This window comes from Lissotriton vulgaris, chromosome 7 (assembly GCF_964263255.1).
Source record: "Lissotriton vulgaris chromosome 7, aLisVul1.2, whole genome shotgun sequence".
Taxonomy (NCBI): Eukaryota; Metazoa; Chordata; class Amphibia; order Caudata; family Salamandridae; genus Lissotriton; species Lissotriton vulgaris.
This window is the reverse complement of record NC_141695.1, coordinates 121,067,283-121,088,127: the sequence shown is the minus strand read 5'-3', so window position 1 is coordinate 121,088,127 and position 20,845 is coordinate 121,067,283. Positions and strand designations below refer to the sequence as shown.

Sequence of the window (20,845 nt, the reverse complement as noted above, 5' to 3'; positions counted from 1 at the left end):
CAGGTCTCCCACCGTCGTGATTCCAATATTGTCCCATTGGGTAAAACCTTTACTGGATCTAAGACAGCCTAGTTGTTTAGTGTCCCATAATGGAGTAAGTTTGGTTATGACCCCCTTCCACTTAAGCCGTGTCAGCGCCCTGTGCCATAGGGATACTGTGTGTTTGGTTGGACCGAGTAGTTTCTTCGTTAGGCCTGGATTATACAGCGGGGCTAGTAAACTGTGTGTTCCCAATTGCGCTCTATCTGCTAGATATGCCGGGTCATCATGTGGGGCGTGGATCCATTGATTAATGATTTTGAGCTGTGACGCCCAGTAATAAAGCTGCATGTTCTGCAAAGCTATCCCTCCGTCGTACCACCCGCGATTGAGTTTAGTGTGCGCTATTCTGGGTGGATGCTCTCCCCATAACAGATCTGTCATCACCGCCGTCACTTTTCGGAAATAGGAAGGCGGAATCAGGACTGGGGTATTCTCCAGCACATATAAGAGGCGTGGCAGTGCCATCATTTTAAATAATGCCGCGCGCCCCAGCAGTGTGAGGGGCAGGGCTTTCCAGTGTCGTACATCCGCCCTCAGACGAGTGAGCGGGGGTGTCAAGTTTTGATCGTAAAACACATCCGCGTCACCAGTGACGTGTATGCCCAGATATGTAAATGAGGTATCGGCTATTACCAGCGGACAATTGTCGAGGAGGATTGGTGCAGGACCTTTCAGTAAGTAAAGGACTGACTTTGTCCAGTTGATCATGTATCCGGAGTTCAGACCATGCATATCACAGATTGCCAACAGTGTCGGGATGCCCACCTCTGGGTTGGATAAGTAAATTAGCATGTCGTCAGCATACAGGGATACCCTATCCTCCCAGGCGTCTCCCCATGCTAGTCCTTTCAATAGTGGAGTAGTCCTAATGGCAGTAGCCAGCGGTTCCAGCACAAGTGCGAATAGTAGGGGGGATAGTGGACATCCCTGCCGCGTCCCTCTGGCTAGGGGGATCGCTCGAGAGATGTGGCCATTGGCTGCTACATGCGCCACCGGGTTCGTGTACAATAGTTTAATCCAGGAAATAAATTTGGGACCAAAGCCCATATGGGCCAGGACTGCGAATAAGTATTGCTACTCTACCATATCAAAAGCCATTCTGGCATCTAGTGACAGAATGGCTGCCGGCTCCAACAGCAAATGGGCTCGCGCCAGTGCCCCGTGCACACGCCGGACGTTCAGTGCTGTGCTTCTATGTGGCATGAAGCCCGACTGATCCGGGTGAATCAGATGTTTTAAGTGTGGGGTCAATCTGTTCGCAATCAATTTTGCCAAAATTTTTGCTTCTGCATTAAGCAGCGAAATTGGGCGGTATGACGCACAGTCCGTGGGCGATTTACCTGGTTTTGGGATGGTCACTATGGTCGCTATTCGTTGATCCAAGGGCAGAACCCCCGTTTCTCGACACTCTGTGAACATGGCCAACAGTGGTGAGCTCAGGGTGTCTGATACTGCCTGGAACCACTCAATCGGAATCCTGTTAGGGCCCAGTGCTTTACCCGTGTGCAACGCACCAATTGCCGTTCGGAGCTCATCCTCCGTCAGGTCTGCCTCCAGTTCAGTCACTGACTCCGGTGGTAGAGTTTCGACCTGTATATCCTGAAGCGCCGACATCGCCGCCTCAGCCGTAACCACATCTGTTGGGGTGTAGACTGCTTGGAAGTGGTCAGCTAAGATTTCTATAATCTCAGAGGGACGTGTATGATATGTCCCTTCTGGATCCTTCAGTTGTAAAATGTGTCTGCTGCCCTCACTTTTTTTATCTAGCCAAGCCAGTAGTTTGTTGGCTTTGTCCCCTGCATCATAGACCCTATGCGCAGTCGTCTCAATGTTTTCTACTGTCCGTCGTCTGAGAAGATCGCCATGTAACTGTTGGCAAAGGTGGAGTGAGTGACGTGTATCTTCCGACGGGTGTGCCATATGGGCCTCATTAGCTTGCTCCAGTTTTAGTTCTAAAGCTAGCAGTTCTTGTTTCTGTACACGTTTATGCCTCTTTATCGTCGCTATCGCCTGCCCCCTCAACACTGTTTTATATGCTTCCCACAAGGTCGTCGGGGAGGACACGGAGCCTGAATTTTCGGTAAAATAGTTCCTAGTCGCTTTCTTTAAGTCTTTACGGACGTGAGGAATCTTGAGATATCCGGGGTAGATTGGGTAGATTCTCTTACGTGCTATTGCTGTGCAGGACATGGTCATGGTCAAGGGGGAAGGATCCGATATACCTCGAGGTCTTATCTGTACATCATTTATCGTGAGTCGGCCATCCCCCAGTGTAAGGAAATAATCAATACGGGACAGGCAATCGTGTGTGGCAGAATAAAAAGAGTATTGCTGATCCTCGGGGTGTAGGTGCCGCCATATGTTTACCAATCCCTGTGCCTCCATGAACTCACTGAATCGGGACGGGCCTGGTGACTGCGCCCGGGTTGGGAACCTATCCTGTGTGACATGGGCCATCGCGTTAAAGTCTCCTCCCACCACTAGGTCTCCGTCCGGGAGCTCCAGGAGGAACTTTCCCAGGTCCGGAAGTGCAGTCGCATGCAATGCCGGTGGGATATATACAGACACCACATTGATGGACACTCCTTCCCACTGCCCACACGCTGCTGCAAAGCGGCCATGACCATCAATCTTAGTAGTCTGTAAAATAAATCGTGATGTTTTCTTCACTAAGACGCCTGTCCCACGGGACCCCGTAGTAAAGTCTGAGTGTGTTATCATGCGGTAGCCCCGTCTATCTAGAGCCTTACCAGCTGCACCCACTAAATGTGTCTCTTGAAGGAGGACCAGATCGCAATTGAACCTTCTAATACTCTGGAGAACCAACCCTCTCTTTACCTTATCCCCCAGACCCCTGACATTCCACGACATTATTTGCAACGGCGGCACCGGCCCCGCATCGGGACTGTCTATCACGTTACTTGACTGTGACAGTCCTGCCATTGTAAATTTGTAAACACAAACACAGATCCCATAGGACGTGGTAGCAGTGTATCTGGTGTATACCCATCCCCATGGACGCCCTCATTCGTATGCAGTGACGGGTCTAGCGTCCTCGGGTCAGTACCAGCTTGCCCGGTGTGTGGAGTCCGGCATAATGTGATTATTGTGGTTATCAGTGCAATCAGTAGAGTCAAACAATTCAAACCATCAAACCTTGTTAACCCCCCATACCCAAAACTCCCCCCCTCCCTGCTTCCCTGCCACACGGACTTAAAACTGCCCGCCACCCCAATTTAGCAGAGTGCTTGAACCCACCCAAGTAGAAATACAAGTTACTTGCTCGTTGGGGGTGAGGAGTACTCCGGAGTCAGCGACCCCTCTTACCCTCTGCAGAGGCCCTCAGCCCAGTGTCCTCGGCAGCCCCGGCGGCAGTCCCTTATCAAGAATGTCTCATACCTGCCGGGCCGTTAAATATCCACCTCTTGATCTGCACCAACATTGTCTCTCATCGGTGAGCTTCTTTCGTCCTCCAGTTCCTCCTCTCGGACGTCGTCACGACCCTTCATATGCTTGTCCTTTTTAGTTCGCCCCAGGCGGCGAGATTGAGAGGCTGGTCGCCAGCCGTCCAGCCAGTCCCGGGCAGTCTCTGGATTATCGAAAAACCACGTCCTGTTTTCTGCTACCACCCGTAGTTTAGCCGGAAATATCATGGAGTATTGGATCTCTCTCCTCCTGAGTTCTTTTTTTATGTCCAGAAACGTCTTTCGCTTTCTGGCCACCTCTGCTGTGTAGTCCGGGAAGAATGCCAATGTGGAGTTCTGAATCTTCACGGGTGGGGATACCCGCGCTGCTTGGAGGATGGCATCCCTATCACGGAAGTTGAACAGTCTTGCCAGGATTGGTCTATGGCAGGGGTACTCCTAGTACGGCCCGCGGGCCTGTGGCGGCCCGACAAGCCTTTCCTGGCGGCCCGCGGACCCCCAAGACATCATACCTGTGTTTAACGTTTTTTTTTTAAGTGTCTGCAGCAGCGCGAGAGCCTCTGCTGCTCTGTGGGAGCTGCCGGCCGGGCAATCCAAGCAATGGCCAGAGTAAAGCTGCAGGGGCCTAAGAAGAGGTGAAATACAAAGGCCACATTAACATGCAAATGGCCTGTTAAGTGCTCGGGTGCGGCTGTGAGTTGTGTGCGCCCCAGCTGGCACACAGGCAGGGTGAGATGACAGAGGGAGTGGGAGGGAAAGGGAAAGGGAGGGGGAGGGGGACGGAGAGGGAGTGAGAGGGAGTGAGAGGGAGAGAGTGGGTGAGAGGGAGTGAGTGAGAGGGAGTGAGATAGGGAGGGAGTGAGTGAGAGGGAGTGAGTGAGAGAGAGTGAGTGAGAGGGAGTGAGTGAGAGGGAGTGAGTGAGAGGGAGTGAGTGAGAGGGAGTGAGTGAGAGGGAGTGAGTGAGTGAGAGGGAGTGAGTGAGTGAGAGGGAGTGAGTGAGAGGGAGTGAGTGAGAGGGAGGAGTGAGAGAGAGGGAGGGAGAAAGTAAGTGAGTGAGAGGGAGGGGGAGGGAGTGAGAGGGAGGGGGAGGGAGTGAGAGGGAAGGAGTGAGAGGGAAGGAGTGGGAGGGAGGGAGGGAGTGAGAGAGAGGGAGTGAGTGGGAGTGAGTGAAAAGGAGGGAGTGAGTGAGAGGGAGTGAGTGAGTGGGAGTGAGTGAGTGGGAGTGAGTGAGAGGGAGTGAGTGAGAGGGAGTGAGTGAGAGGGAGTGAGTGAGAGGGAGTGAGTGAGAGGGAGTGAGTGAGAGGGAGTGAGAGGGAGTGAGTGAGGGAGTGAGAGGGAGTGAGTGAGAGGGAGGAGTGAGTAAGTGGGAGGGAGGGAGTAAGTGAGTGAGAGGGAGGGGAGAGGGAGTGAGAGGGAAGGAGTGGGAGGGAGGGAGGGAGTGAGTGGGAGGGAGTGAGAGGGAGTGAGTGAGTGAGAAGGAGGGAGTGAGTGAGAGGGAGTGAGTTAGTGAGTGAGAGGGAGCGAGTGAGAGGGAGTGAGTGAGTGAGTGAGTGAGTGAGTGAGTGAGTGAGTGAGTGAGTGAGTGAGTGAGTGAGTGAGAGGGAGTGAGTGAGTGAGAGGGAGTGAGTGAGGGAGTGAGTGAGGGAGTGAGTGAGTGAGGGAGGGAGTGAGAGGGAGGAGTGAGTAAGTGGGAGGGGGGAGTAAGTGAGTGAGAGGGAGGGGGGAGGGAGTGAGAGGGAAGGAGTGGGAGGGAGGGAGTGAGTGGGAGGGAGTGAGAGGGAGGGAGTGAGTGAGTGAGAAGGAGGGAGTGAGTGAGAGGGAGTGAGTTAGTGAGTGAGAGGGAGCGAGTGAGAGGGAGGGAGGGAGTGAGAGGGAGTGAGTGAGTGAGTGAGTGAGTGAGTGAGTGAGAGAGTGAGAGAGTGAGAGAGTGAGAGGGAGGGAGGGAAGGAGTGAGAGGGAGGGAGGGAGGGAGTGAGAGGGAGGGAGGGAGTGAGAGGGAGGGAGGGAGGGAGGGAGTGGGATGGAGGGAGGGAGTGGGATGGAGGGAGTGAGTGGGATGGAGGGAGTGAGTGGGATGGAGGGAGTGAGTGGGAGGGAGTGAGTGGGAGGGAGGGAGGGAGAGAGAGGGGGTGGGAGTGAGAGGGAGGGGTGGGAGTGGGAGGGAGTGGGAGAGGGAGGGAGTGGGAGTGAGTGAGTGGGTGGGAGGGGGTGAGTGAGAGAGTGAGAGGGAGGGAGTGAGTGAGTGAGTGGGAGGGAGGGAGTTAGTGAGAGGGAGGGAGTGGGAGGGAGGGAATGGGAGGGAGGGAAGGAAGGTGTGGGAGGGAGGGAGGGAGTCGGAGTGAGTGGGAGGGAGTGAGAGAGTGAGAGGGAGAGAGGGAGAGTGAGAGGGAGAGAGTGGGAGGGAGTGAGAGGGAGGGAGTGAGAGAGACAGACAGGGAGTGAGACGGACAGGGAGGGGGAGGGAGACGGAAAGGGAGGGAGACGGAGAGGGAGTGAGAGGGAGGGAAAGGGAGGGAGACTGATAGGGAGTGAGATGGAGGGAAACGGAGGGAGACTGATGGGGAATGACATGTAGGGAAAGGGAGGGAGACTGATGGGGGAGTGAGATGGAGGGAAAGGGAGGGAATTGAAGGGAGAGGGAGGGAAAGGGAGGGAAGGAGAGGGAGAGGGAGGGAAAGAGAGAGAGTGAGAGGGAGGGAAAGGGAGGGAGACTGATGGGGAATGACATGTAGGGAACGGGAGGGAGACTGATGGGGAGTGAGATTGAGGGAAAGGGAGGGAGACTGATGGGGGAGTGAGATGGAGGGAAAGGGAGGGAATTGAAGGGAGAGGGAGGGAAAGGGAGGGAGAGGGAAGGAGAGGGAGAGGGAGGGAAAGGGAGAGAGACGGAGAGGGAGTGAAAGAGAGGGAGAGGGAGTGAGAGGGAGTGAGAGGGAGGGAAATGGAGGGAGATGGAGAGGGAGGGAAATGGAGGGAGAGGGAGGGAAAGGGAGTGAAAGCGAGTGAGACGGAGAGTGAGAGGGAGGGAGACGGAGAGGGAGAGAGAGAGGGAGTGAGAGAGAGTGAGTGAGTGAGTGAGAGGGAGTGAGTGAGAGGGGTGAGTGAGAGGGAGGGAGTAAGTGAGTGAGAGGGAGTGGGGAGGGAGTGAGAGGGAGTGAGAGGGAAGGAGTGGGAGGGAGGGAGTGAGAGAGAGGGAGTGAGTGGGAGGGAGTGAGTGAGTGGGAGTGAGTGAAAAGGAGGGAGTGAGAGGGAGTGAGTGAGAGGGAGTGAGTGAGAGGGAGTGAGTGAGAGGGAGTGAGAGGGAGTGAGTGAGAGGGAGTGAGAGGGAGTGAGTGAGAGGGAGGAGTGAGTAAGTGGGAGGGAGGGAGTAAGTGAGTGAGAGGGAGGGGGGAGGGAGTGAGAGGGAAGGAGTGGGAGGGAGGGAGGGAGTGAGAGGGAGTGAGAGGGAGGGAGGGAGTGAGTGAGAGGGAGGGAGGGAGTGAGTGAGAAGGAGGGAGTGAGTGAGAGGGAGTGAGTTAGTGAATGAGAGGGAGTGAGTGAGAGGAAGGGAGTGAGTGAGAGGGAGTGAGTGAGTGAGAGGGAGTGAGAGAGTGAGAGAGTGAGAGAGTGAGAGAGTGAGAGGGAGGGAGGGAGTGAGAGGGAGGGAGGGAGTGAGAGGGAGGGAGGGAGTGGGATGGAGGGAGGGAGTGGGATGGAGGGAGTGAGTGGGAGGGAGGGAGTGAGTGGGAGGGAGGGAGTGAGTGGGAGGGAGGGAGTGAGAGAGAGGGGGTGGGAGTGAGAGGGAGGGGTGGGAGTGAGAGGGAGGGGTGGGAGAGGGAGGGAGTGGGAGTGAGTGAGTGAGTGGGAGTGGGTGAGTGGGTGGGAGGGGGTGAGTGAGAGAGTGAGAGGGAGTGAGTGAGTGGGAGGGAGTTAGTGAGAGGGAGGGAGTGGGAGGGAGGGAATGAGAGGGAGGGAAGGAAGGTGTGGGAGGGAGGGAGTCGGAGTGAGTGGGAGGGAGTGAGAGGGAGAGAGTGAGAGGGAGAGAGGGAGAGGGAGTGAGAGGGAGGGAGTGAGAGAGACAGACAGGGAGTGAGACGGACAGGGAGGGGGAGGGAGACGGAAAGGGAGGGAGACGGAGAGGGAGTGAGAGGGAGGGAAAGGGAGGGAGACTGATAGGGAGTGAGATGGAGGGAAACGGAGGGAGACTGATGGGGAATGACATGTAGGGAACGGGAGGGAGACTGATGGGGAGTGAGATTGAGGGAAAGGGAGGGAGACTGATGGGGGAGTGAGATGGAGGGAAAGGGAGGGAATTGAAGGGAGAGGGAGGGAAAGGGAGGGAGAGGGAAGGAGAGGGAGAGGGAGGGAAAGAGAGAGAGTGAGAGGGAGGGAAAGGGAGGGAGACTGATGGGGAATGACATGTAGGGAACGGGAGGGAGACTGATGGGGAGCGAGATTGAGGGAAAGGGAGGGAGACTGATGGGGGAGTGAGATGGAGGGAAAGGGAGGGAATTGAAGGGAGAGGGAGGGAGAGGGAAGGAGAGGGAGAGGGAGGGAAAGAGAGGGAGTGAGAGGGAGGGAAAGGGAGGGAGACGGAGAGGGAGAGAAAGAGAGGGAGAGGGAGTGAGAGGGAGGGAAATTGAGGGAGATGGAGAGGGAGGGAAATGGAGGGAGAGGGAGGGAAAGGAAGTGAAAGCGAGTGAGACGGAGAGTGAGAGGGAGGGAGACGGAGAGGGAGAGAGAGAGAGGGAGTGAGAGAGAGTGGGAGTGAGAGAGAGGGAGTGAGACAGAGAAAGACAGGAGAGAGGGAGAGAGAGCTAAAGAAAGGGAAAGAGAGCTATAGAGAGGGAGGGAGACCGAGAGAGAAAGAGAGAGAGAGATGTGTGTATGCCGTGGCAGCTCAGTGGACGAAGGCGTCCGCTGCAGGGACCTGTGATCAACCTCATGGTCAGTTTTATGTTGTTGCTCTAGCCCCGCCCCTCCCCCACTGACCCCGCCCCCCACCGATGCGGCCCTCGGACACAAACCAAACTGTAAATTTGGCCCCCGAGAGAAAGTTTGTGAGTACCCATGGTCTAGGGGATGCCCCCGGTTTAGGCTGTCCGCCTGGTACTCTGTGCGCCCTCTGGACCGAAAAGAACGTTGATAGTCCTTTAGGTTGGAGTTGTGATTTGATGAGTTCTTCCACAAAAAGATCAGTTGCTCTAGTGCCTTCCGACTCCGGAACTCCAAGAATTCGTATATTATTCCTTCTGGAGCGTCCTTCTTGGTCATCCAGCTTTTCCTTTAGCATTTTATTTTCTGCTACGACTGCCTCCATCGCCGTCTAGAGCTCCGACACATCCTCCACCAGTGATTTTGTGACCAGTTCCAGCGATCCCACTTTTTCGGCCATTTTGTGGAGATCCGCTCGAATGAGAGTTATTTCGGTCGAGATGGAGCCCACCGTAGTCTGGACCTGCGTGAGTGCTCGCATCATGTCATCTAGGGTCGCCTTTTTCGTCCCCACGTTGTCCACCGTTTTCGTGGAGGTGTGCTGTCCTTCTGCTGAAGGGGACGCAGTTTTATCGCTTGTGTATCGTTCGATACGTGTTTGGGTCGTGCCGCCTTTGGAGCCCTTTCCCGCCATGATGACCACCTTGCAATATCGCAGGCCTGCGGGAAGGAGGGATCGGGAGGGAGGGGAGCAGCCACAGATATAGTCCGGCCTGTAGTCCGGCCAAGGTAGGCAGTCGGATGTAGATGGGGGTCGCACCCAGCGCACCCCAGACAATAGTGGAGTTGCAGCCACAATACTCTTGCCTTGCCTGGAGATCTGTCCTCTCTGGCCGCCCAGCAGGGTCAATGCTGCGACATAGTGTGAAGTCGTACTATGTCATCGAATTGCTCCGGGGGGGGGGGGGAGGAGGGGAGAAACTTTCCAGGCTTCCCACAGCCCCCGTCGACCTTTCTCGTTCCGCCGACTGCAACGGACGGCTCCTCACCCTTTTGCCGCAGTTAGTACCGCGTGGCGTGCCAATCTCGGATAGTCCCTCCGTCCCTCCAGCAACGTTTCAGCCTTCTGTTCGAGTCACCGCCGCATCCGGGGGATGATAATTAAAGTTCGCTGATCATTTCGCGGGGCCCCTTTCCAGTCCCGGTTACTTCCGGTCTGCCGTCGCCAGTCAGGTCGCACTTCCGGTCGGCACCACTTGCTACTGGTTTCCCCGGATTCAGGCCTGTGCTCCGGTCACACCGACACTCGACTGTAACTCAGCCGCCCAGCCTCCGATTTTCGTCCGGGTACTTGCCGCCGGCACCGCCCGGTCCCGGGCTTTCGGTTCCTCCGTCTGAGGTCTGATTCAGCCACGGATCATAGTACGGATAATCTGAGAGGCCACTTCTCTACCGGAGCTAGTCCTCTATGCTGCCGCCATGTTCGGCCGCTAGCCACGCCCCGTGCGACCCCATAATTGAATATAATTGAGAGCTGAGCTGAACCAAGGCAAACATAATAATTAACCTGAGCAAAGCCAAAACTCACAGTAGCTAATGTGAAAGTAGTTTAAGTAGTTAAAGAAAGACAAGTTATTGCAAAACAATAGGAGAGAGTGAGGGTGTTTTACAGCAATGTAAGGTGGGAACTCCTAGTCCCCTTCAAGAGAATTTAACACAACAAATGGAGGAGTACCCCCTAATGGCGTGACAGAGAAAGTCTCTGTGCCTAAAGCTTAAGGCTTAATCAAGCACTTGTGCCCAACCTTTACGCAGGACAAAGTGTGTCCTTTTAGGAGACCCCTCACTCACCAACCTAGTTGGTGACATGCTTCATCATTGGGGTCCCACCACGAAGGCCGAGTGCCAACAGGGTGTGCTACGACACCTGATTACAGTGGAGCGGGTATTGTTTTTCTTTTATATGTGCAGTGATAAAAAAAGGGATACGTGATTTAAAAGGGGGCCAATTCTACTCACTACAAGACTTTATTCCTGAGTGACTGGACATCCTAATAAAAGAACTGTGACACCTATGTCTAATTAGGTAGACTCCGGTGTTCAAGATGTGTAGTTTTATAAAATAACGATGTGTGCTATGTGATTTAAAATACAGGTCTACATGTTTCAACCATCTTGCGATTGTGGCCGACCACGCCCTTTCCAGGAAGCGGAGCGCTCGACTACATCTTCGGTGCCTCAATGTGTTTCAGGGATTCCCACGGGGCGTACCGTCTATGGAACCAAGTAGGTTACCAGTTCGAGGAACAGAAGCCGCAAGTAAGTCGCATCACACACGATCCCCCTGGCCTTTGCTAGTACGCTCGAGATGACATCCCGTCACTCACCGCGTTTTGCGCCCGTTTTTTACTTTCACTCCCCAGGTAACGCGAGCATCGCATTTGGAACACGGACGCCCATGAAGCAGATTCTTACCGCTCTATGAGTAAGCCGAATGTTTTACAAATATCCAGGTGTCGTCTTGCTACATTTATAGAACTGTGAAATGCTTAACCTGGGATGATTAGATGTAGCGTTCCCTGGTTTATTGTGAGACATCTTGACTTTCCGTAGTGCTATTTTTACCCCGATATGCATAATCTGCATAGTTTTCACCGCCCAAGTATTCTCCAGTTTAAAGCCTTCAGTATTTAAAGCCAGGCACTGGTACTTTCCCGCTTGGATTTTTCTAACGCCATCTATCATGGTCTTCCACAATTCTTGATGCAACATCTCCAAGTTGTTCAGAATCAAGCTGCCCGCTTGATTCACGGAACCCCCAGATGGCTATCTGCCAAGCCACTGCTCATCAACCTCCATTGGCTTCCAGTCGACCGAAGGGCCCCCTTCAAGGTGGCTTGTCTCACCTTTAAGGCCCTTCACTGCTCTGGCCCCGCGTTCCTCAAATCTCTCATTCGCCCTTACTGCCCAACACGTAACCTCCGTTCAGCCCACCGCGATTTGCTAGTCACCTCTAAAAGCAAAACTAAGAAATTCGGTGGTCGCCGTCTTTCCTACTTAGCTCCTGTCCTCTGGAACCTCCTTCCTCTCAATCAAATCCTCCCCTTCCTTCCTGAACTTCAGAAAACTCTTAAAAGCTCACCTTTTTTCAAAACCTAGCTAGAACTTTGCCATCTATGCTCTCCCCTCATTTGCTCTGTCTATCAGCGCCAGGAAGCTTCGGTGTCAGTGTGCTTTATAAATTGCACCTAAGATAAGATAAGATAAGGCAGCCCTTTGAGAGTAGCACCAGTACCGGAGCCATGTATCAATCCCTATGGCCGGGTACGCTCATAGTGTGGTAGTCAGTACTGTGGTAACTGACTTAGTATGTCTGCCAACTACAATGGGAGGCACTCTTTTTATCTTTTCATTTTTCTATATGTTATATGTACAACAAATGTTTGTCTTTTGTATTGTGATCCCAACCACCATTTTCCTGGAATCCTTCTTCACAGGTTTTTCTTCCAGACTGGGGAGAAGACAACATTTTGCAAAGGGACACAAGTTTGTGTTTCCATTCTCCACGGATCTAGGGCTGGGCGCGCCTTAGCGTGTGCGTTCCACCCAGGTCCCTTTTTTCACTGGTCCTGACGAAAACCCACAATTGCAAGATGGTTGAAACATGTTGACCTGTATTTTAAATCAAATAGCACACGTTGTTATTTTATAACACTACACGTCTTGAACACCGGAGTCTACCTAATTAGACATAGGTGTCACAGTTCTTTTATTAGGGTGTCCAGTCACTCAGGAATAAAGTCTTGTAGTGAGTAGAATTGGCTCCTTTTTAAATCACGTATCCCTTTTTTATCACTGCACATATAAAAGAAAAACAACACCCGCTCCACTGTAATCAGGTGTCGTAGCACACCCTGTTGGCACTCGGCCTTCGGGGTGGGACCCCAATGATGAAGCATGTCACCAACTAGGTTGGTGAGTGAGGAGTCTTCTAAAAGGACACGCTTTGTCCTGCGTAAAGGTTGGGCACAAGTGCTTGATTAAGCCTTAAGCTTTAGGCACAGAGACATTCTCTGTCACGCCTTTAGGGGGTACTCCTCAATTTGTTGTGTTAAAGAAAGACAAGTGACTTAACTGACAAGCAGTGAAGAAGGAAGACCAGGAATTGTATCTAAGGGGAGAGTGAGGGGAGGCAATGATCCCGATGGTGCAAGCCACCTTTCGTGACGTCACTTCCTGTCTTGACGTCACTTCTGGTGACAGCGTCCCCCCACTTCTTTTTTAGGACTTGTGCCCTGTTATTACTACTATGAATACTTACACCCAAAGGGTTGCTGGAGTATGTAGTTCAATGTTCTTTTTATTAATGAAGTTATTTGAAGGTCACTGCTGAATAATAAAGGTGAAGAAATAAATGCATAACCCTCGCCTCTGGTCCAGACAGAGTTTAAATGACCCCCAGGTAGGGTGACCAACCGTCCGTAAATTTCATGGACCGTCCGTGATTTGGACCTCACGTCCGTTGTCCGTGAGAATCCCTTTTACGGATGCCTTTTGTCCGTAATTTGAGGCATTGGCTTGGGGAACATCCCTGTTCCCCTGCCAGAACCCTCAGCTCTGATGAGGCGCCTCGCACTGCTCTTGAGCACACACACAGCCACACCAGAGTACTTCACAGGTCTTTAAAAGACCAATTGTGCGTTAACGAGGCTTTGTTGTTTTTCCGCCCCTTCCGTTTCACATTCCCGGGCGATTGCTGGAAGAATTAGCCCCCCACCACGCCTCTGAAATTTGTGGTAGCCCTCACCCTCCTCCTCCCCTCCACCCCCCAAAAAAAGTGTGGCTATTGTTGCGCCTTTGATTGTGAGTGACAGGTAAGGCTTGGTTGTTTAGCTGTTGATGCTGTATTTGGATGTGTCCTCTGCGGGTGGTGTGAGTGGCATCGCTGGGAAGAGCAGGCCGCAGGGCCATGGCCTTCAAGAACAGTGCTCCCAGAGACCTTGATCCTAAGATATGGATGACAGCAGTGGGGTGTAAAGGGCAAGGACAGCACAGGACTCTGAGGGGCATGCCTCTGTGTGTTGGTGGGACAGCGCCATGGAATGTGGGTCTTGAACCGCTGATTTGCAAAGTGTAGAGGTCTGAGGCCAGTGGTGAGTGTATGGCTGGAAAGTGACAGTGTACGGAGGGCATGGCTTTTCCAAAGTAGAACCTATGATGTGACCCAGCCAAAGCTGTCGAAAGGTCCCATGTCATGTATGAAACACTATACCAGTTCTGGCCTTTTAGCCAAAAGCATTATAAATATGGGCATCAAATCCCAGCATGGAGTGTTTTATAGGCTGGAAACAAAAAAGATAAACAAGTCGCACTTGCATGGGCCTTCCTTGCAGCTGTGGTACCCACGGAGGCAACTGCACTACGGTTCAGAGCGACGGGTAACGTCACATACAGTGTGATCAAATTCTTTACTTTGCAACATCCTTGTACAACTAATAAAGGTCATGTGCGGAATGGACATACTGATGCCTGATCCCAGGTAGACCTAATCGTGATCGAGCTTGATGACAAGCCTTCCAGCAAATGACCCCATGATGTGACCAACCCGGGAGCAGAGCTAAAATAGAAAGGCTACCAGTAAGCCACCCTTCATTTCAGTCCAACCCGAAACCCACTTCAGAGTCCTTTTCAGGAGTTTCAAATTGACCAAATATGCCATATGTTTGTCCGTCATATTTAATATTTTAGTCTTTTCTGACTGCACCTTTGACATTCCTTAACTTAAGGGGTTTGGTGTATGAATAATTGCCACTATGTGCAGACATGGGAGGGGGACAAATAGAGTAGACCGAGAGGGCTTGCTATACGCCTCCAGGCTTTTGATCCCTACACTCCCTGACTCGTGCCTTCCCATAGATGAACCTGCCTCTCACAGGAGCCCCTGCATATTGGAGCAAACGATAGGTGCAGGGAGGGTGGGAGCTTCTGAAGAGCTGTTTCCATGTCAATGGATAAGAAAGAGAAGCTGTGTGTGGGATCTCTCTTGTGGACGATTAAAGCCCTTTCCATGTTCTAATGTGAAGGGCCGTCATAATGGGAGGGCAAAGGAGGTATGCCCCAGGCCTGTGATCTTTCAGGGCCCCATGCTGATGGAAGGATGGATGAATAAATGAAAGAGGGATGGAGAGAGAAAGGGAGGAAGGATGACTGAAAGGGTGAATGGATGAGTGACTGGGTGGATGAATGAGTAAGTGAAAGAATGGCTGGATGGGTGAAAGGGTATATGGCTAGATGGATGAGTGAATGGATGGATGAGTGAAAGAGTGGATGGATAAGTGCACAGATGGACAAGGTGAAAGGATGAATGGAGGGATGGATGAGTGAAAGGGTGATTGTGTGGAAGGATGAGTGACTGGGTGGATGAATGAGTAAGTGAAAGGATGGCTCGATGGTTGAAAGGGTAGATGGATAAGGTGAAAGGATGGATGGAGGGATGGATGAGTGAAAGGGTGGATGGAGGGAAAGATGAGTAGAATGATGGATGGATGGATGGAAGGATAGATGATGGATAGGTTTGAAAATGGTTGAATATTGATATGGATAGGCACCCAGAAGAAAAGACAGAGTGAATGGTGAAAGACTGAATGATGGATGAAAGAAGGATTACACTTTGCAACCGCCATCAACTTAAGTACATTTCCTATTGTTAGAAAGGCGATCTTAGGCGGGAGGCCGAGGCTGTCTGACCGACCACCCCGAGACCCACCTCTCCTTCTAGAACTGGCCGAGCGCTGTGGAGAGGCCACCTGGCGAGGTTCCTCCCCTAGGATCGTACAGGCGAGCAATCACACCACTACAGATGGACACCACACAAGGATAGATTCTTAACGTCTTTATCAGCAATCAAGGCAGGTTATCTCAGCACTATATGTACAAATGGATCGAGGGATCCTTAAGGTCTTAGTAGCTGTGGGAAGGGGGTAGCGGGACAGTCTTGGTACCAGCCTGGTACAGTGATACCCTACGCTCAGCTCTCAATCCTCGAGCTGGGGGGTTCCTCAGGGTCGGGCCGCTGCAGTGCCAGCAGGGCTTCGAAGATGGTTCAGCGAGGTCGGGCCGCTGCAGCGCCAGCAGGGCTTCGAAGATGGTTCAGCGAGGTCGGGCCGCTGCAGTGCCAGCAGGGCTCCGAGATGGTTCTGCGAGGTCGGGCCGCGGCAGGGCCAGCAGGGCTCCCAAGGTGGTTTCAGCGAGGTCGGGCCGCGGCAGCGCCAGCAGGGCCCCGAAGATGGTTTCAACGAAGTCGGGCCGCGGCAGCGCCAGCAGGGCTCCGAAGATGGTTTCAGCGAGGTCGGGCCGCGGCAGCTCCAGCAGGGCTCCAAAGATGGTTACAGGGTTCGAAGTAGGCGAGTTCTTCTCAGGGTCTCTCGACTCCAAGATACAACTCCCGACCCATTACAGAGCTGCCCCAGATATAGGTGTGGAGTCCTTTGATGTCCGGACCCTCGCACCTGGGGCTCAGAGGGGCCGGGATGAGAGTGTCCAGACACCCAGCAGGAGGGTGGAGCCAGCGCCCAGGGAGGCCGGAGGGCGATCGAAATCAGGCGTCCGGGGGCGGCTGGAGGGCCATCGAAACTCCCCTCCTCCTTGATCCGTCAAGTGGCCGTTTTACCACCTGGTCGGATCTTGGTGCCTCGATGTCGGTGCTTTGTTGGGGCCGCGGCCGAGGTCGGGCCGAGGCCACGGGGCCCGGACGGGGAAGGCCCAAGATGGAGTCGGGCCTGAGAGGGTGGCCCGGTATAGGGGTCGGACCAGCAGCGTGGGGCGAGTAGGGGTCGCCATGTTCTGGTGGGGGAGAGCCGGGGGTCGCCATGAGTGGCTGCTCTCGTGAAGGTTGGAGGGGGTATCTTCAGACCGAAGGACAGGTGTCAATGTCGTCCAAGGCCCGCCATGCGGGAGGAGTGGGACCACGCCACGAGGCCGGTTCCAACACCTATAGATTGACTTTCACATTTATATGAGTCATTGTCTCTATATAATATGTGTGTGATGTAACTCACTCCGACACCCTGTCCTTCTTACTTGGGATGAGTAGCACTATAAAATAAATTAAATACACATGAGACAGGGTCTATTGGAGGGTGGTAGCAAGGCCGGACTGTCCGGACCGGGCATCGGGCGTTTCCCTGGGAGGCTGGAAAGGTGGTGGGGGGCAGTTTTGTTAACGCAAAAAGACTTGCACATTTATTCAAAGCTGCGCGCATACTGAAAAACCATGAAGTGCACAATTATCTCAACCTAATATAAACTTATTTTCACTTGTACTTAAGTGGCTGTCTATTTACTTACTTGTATACTATTGCGCGACCTCTTCAGATGTGTCTGTAAAACGTAACTTTTGCCCTGAATTTTGACCTCCAGTCCGGAATTTTTGTCCTGAATTTTTACCCTTTGTCCTGAATTTTTACACTCACCGTCCTGAATTTGCACCCATGCCAGTTGGTCACCCTACCCCCAGGTCTAGTCTTTCCTGAGCTCTGTCAGTCCTCCTTCTATGTTGGTTTAGGCTGTGACAGTGGTCCTTCATCCGATCTCTGGTTGAAGCCCCCCCCCTTGCAGTCCTACTTCTATGCCAGTGATGTTTCAGTTTTTATTTTGAAATGCTAGCTCCCGCCCCCAGGCGGCGTCACATCCAGTCGGGATAGCCTCTAGCTGTTGGGTCACGTGCTGCCTGTCACCAAGGAATGTCACAGTGACAGGTGGCCGCGCGGGGGGGACGGTTAACGGACAGAGTGTTGTGACCACAACATGAGACAGGGTGTAGGTTTGAACAGCAAGCTTTATTAGAGTAAACAGCAGAACAGTCAAAGCCTCATTAGACAAGTGTTTAGGGGGGGAGGTGGGGAGTCACCGACTGTATATCGTGTAGGGAGTTAATGCTCTGGAAACTCGCGTGCTAACGTTTCTAGGACATTTCGCAAACGGACGTTAGCTCAAAACTGGGTGAAAGGAAGAGAGGGTAGGCGGCAGGAAGTGACGTCGAGACAGCCTGCCCTGTTGTCCCGTTAGAGTTCACAGGGGGTGCGAGGTCCAAGTTGCTCAGCCTGGGGTATGATGGCAGTGTCCGGGTAAAGGGGGGAGGGTTGTCAGGTCACACGCGTGATGGGAGCGCACTCCGTCCTACCTCACGCTTACCTCTGGGCCCCTGAGTGCCACAAACCATGAATACAACACTCAACCGTACAAGTACTGTTGGGCCGCCACCCCGCGGTGTCCAATGCCCCTGTATATTTATCCAGATCAACCCCCCCCCCCCCCCCCCGTCGCTGTTCATCTATTCACCCGTCCCTGTCGCCTCACCCCAGCCCTTTATCTAACAAGTGACACCCTAAGACAGACTGACCTTTTCACCCAACACCGCTTTTCGTACTGTAATGTTCCACCCCCTGTTTAACTACATGTCCCAGAATGCAGTGTTTCGGTGGCTAACAATGCATGGCTGGCTGGATTTGGTACACGCGACATGTGACCCCTGCTGAGCAATACATGTTTCTTGCCATGCCTTCGATGTCAATATGTCCATGTCCAAACCCATAGTCTACTCTACCTATGACACGTCCCTGCTGCAACCCCTCGCACACCTGTCAATGTCAACTCACTCTTCCTAGATGATATCACCCTCCTGTCAGTGCTACTCATCCCCCTGAAAGGATATACGCATCAGTAGCTCCCCCTTTCGACCTACACCATACTTTGAAACAGTGTATGTCCACTGAATGGCTGCACCCTTGTAAACACCTGAAATCACCATTAATAAAGTGCCAATATGTTGAAGGGTAGCTGTAGGCGCTATCTCGTATCTCTACAACCACATTCTCTTAACCTGAGCCCTAATAGTCGGAGTCAACCACAGACTGATGCTCCCTATGCCTCGCCTACTCCCCCCCCCCCTCCCCATGGCGCCTCATCAAAGCACCGCACTTCTCTTCCTGCCCCAGCCCACCTGTCCTCATCCAGCCATGTTCAAGTCTGACCGTGCCTGCACTGCTGAAAAAACCTGGCCACCCCCTGCCTTCTTCTGCGATCCCCTTCCCAGGACCCCGGACCAAACCTCCCTCACACCAGGGGTCAATGTCCTGCTGCCCACCTCCCATCCCGATGCCCTTTGACACCCCCTGGTTATCCACACACTGGTCCAGCCCTCTCCCAGATCCCTCACACCAGGGGGCCAATGTCCTGCTCTACCCGCCAGTGCCCCACTCATTCTAAAAGACCCCTTCCCACCTCCCATCCCGATGTCCCTTGACCCCCGAACACCAGTCTCACCTGCCGGAAGATCAGCCCCTGCTGCTGCCCTGCGCGGGCACCGTAGCCTCTGACCCCCCCGGACACGGGGTGTCCAAGGGCCCGTAGGCCGGCCTTCGGGAGGGAGCCCAACATCCTCAGCGCACCAGAGTCGAGTGGGAGCCGGCAGGGCTGGGGCAGAGGGTGACACTGACAGCAGAGAGCGTGCAGGGGAGAGGTCTGGGCGTGCAGGAGAAGTGCTTGGGAGGACAGTGGGCGTGCATGGGAGAGGCCTGGGCGTGCAAGGGAGGAGCTTGAGGTGGCAGGGGGGGGGCACACAAGGCGGCCCCTCGGCAGAAGGTAACAGAAGAGAGGGCAGTCAGTGGGGATAGAGCGGCCTGTGATGGGCAGAGAGGGGAGTCAGGACGGCACAAGGAGGGATAGGGAGGGCCTGGGGGGGGGGACTGTGCCCACAGGGCAGGGGCTGGAGCAGGTAAGTAAGGAACGTGTCCGATTTTGGAGCCTCGCCAGACAGTAGGGGCACTAGTAGGATGTAGGGGAGGGTCCCTACCTAGGCGGAGCCGGGACTGGGCGGATGGAGGCGGGGAGAGAGGGAAACCGACTATTGTGAAGCGCTCTGACACCTTCGGGTAAAGTCCGCGCTATATAAAATTGCATAAATAAATAAATAAATAAAATAGACGATGATCAGAGCAGACTGGGAGGGGCTTGATGACAGGGGAGTGGCAGTGGACAAGGAGGGAGGGCCGGGTACTACAGAGGACTCCCCCAACCAGGCACCAAGGGCAGGCCCATGCCGGGAGGTGCTACCGCAGGCCAATAGGATCTTCCCGAGGGAGGTCCCTAACCAGCCCAGTTGTGGACTGGAAAGTATGGTAATTTGCGTTCACTCTTTATTCGAAATGTGTTGCGAGGTATTGGGAAGCTCTTGTAGTGTGTTTGAGACAGTGCTTTAAATGGGAAAAAATAAGTTAAGCTAGAAGTGTAGTGAGGGGGCGGGGCTAAATGCAAGACATGATGATACTTCATGCCTTCTATATTGGTTGCAGCACACACCAAAACACGAGACATGTGTTTATATAAACAAAGCTAGTTAACTCATTACACAAAAGGAAGAGAAATGCTATATGTTAACATTTCCTTTTTTTGCAATAGATGCACCTTCTTAATGCCGTACTGTTAATTGCTGTTGTTTGGCACAACACCATATATTTTTCAGCCCATGAGTAGGAAGAAACTGAAAATGCCCCCACCAAAGCTGTTATGGCACCAAGCAAATGAAGCAAATCATCATGACCCTCCTCAGAAGATATCTCTTGTTCTTTCCATCGATCTATCCATTCATCCTTTCATTCTACCATTTATCTGCTGATGTCCACCATTTAACCTTTACATTCTGTTGTCTATTCTGTCTTTCATCCATCATTCAGTTTTTCACCATTCCGTCTGTTCACCCTTCATATACAAACCTATCCATCCATCCAACTCAAAACCTATCCATTCATCCTTTCACTCATCCATCTCTTTATCCACCCTTTCGCTCATTCATCAATCCTTTCGCTCATCTGTTCATCAACCCTTTCACTCCTTTGGAGAAGTGTGGCTCAATGGTTAGAGCGGCAGACCCTGATGCAGAGGTCTAGCCCGGGACCAGGGTTCTATTCCAATCATGGAGTCCCACTCTGCAACTCTGGGCAATAGCTTGCTTAATCTCCACAACAGCCCCCACAACGCTAAGGATGCCTGGCCTTCACCCTGGGGTGCCCAGGAGTGGACGCCTCACAGGGAAAGCCAGGACGGGTTTCACAGCGGTATTCGTACAAGCACCTTGAGACCCTTGCGGGTGAGTAGTGCGCTATACAATTATCAATTTTTTATTCCACCCGCCCTTTCATTCCATCACCCTTTCACACAATCCCTCCTTTCACTCATCCATCCTCCATCCCTTTCATTCATCCTCCCTCCCTTTCATTCATCCATCCACTTTCACTTATCCACCCATCATCAGCCCTTTTATCCAATCATCCACCCTCTTTCACCCAGCAATCCATGCTTTCACTCATCCATCCATCTATACATCCACCCTTGCTCACTCATCCATCCACACACTCACCCACTGAAAATACCCCCATTTCAACACAAAGCTCTTATGGCACAATGT

The 20,845-nt window shown here is 53.1% G+C and overlaps 1 protein-coding gene across 1 annotated transcript in view; it reads right to left on the bottom strand.

Annotated features, from left to right (window-relative positions):
* LOC147700973 (persulfide dioxygenase ETHE1, mitochondrial-like) overlaps window positions 1–19,248 on the bottom strand; it is a 98,166-nt gene extending 78,918 nt beyond the window's left edge. The window contains exon 1 of the mRNA XM_086929798.1: window positions 18,706–19,248. Within this exon, the coding sequence (XP_086785924.1) occupies window positions 18,706–18,819 (114 nt within the window). The 5' untranslated portion in view covers window positions 18,820–19,248. The remainder of the gene's footprint in view (window positions 1–18,705) is intronic.
* Window positions 19,249–20,845: the final 1,597 nt, after the last annotated feature.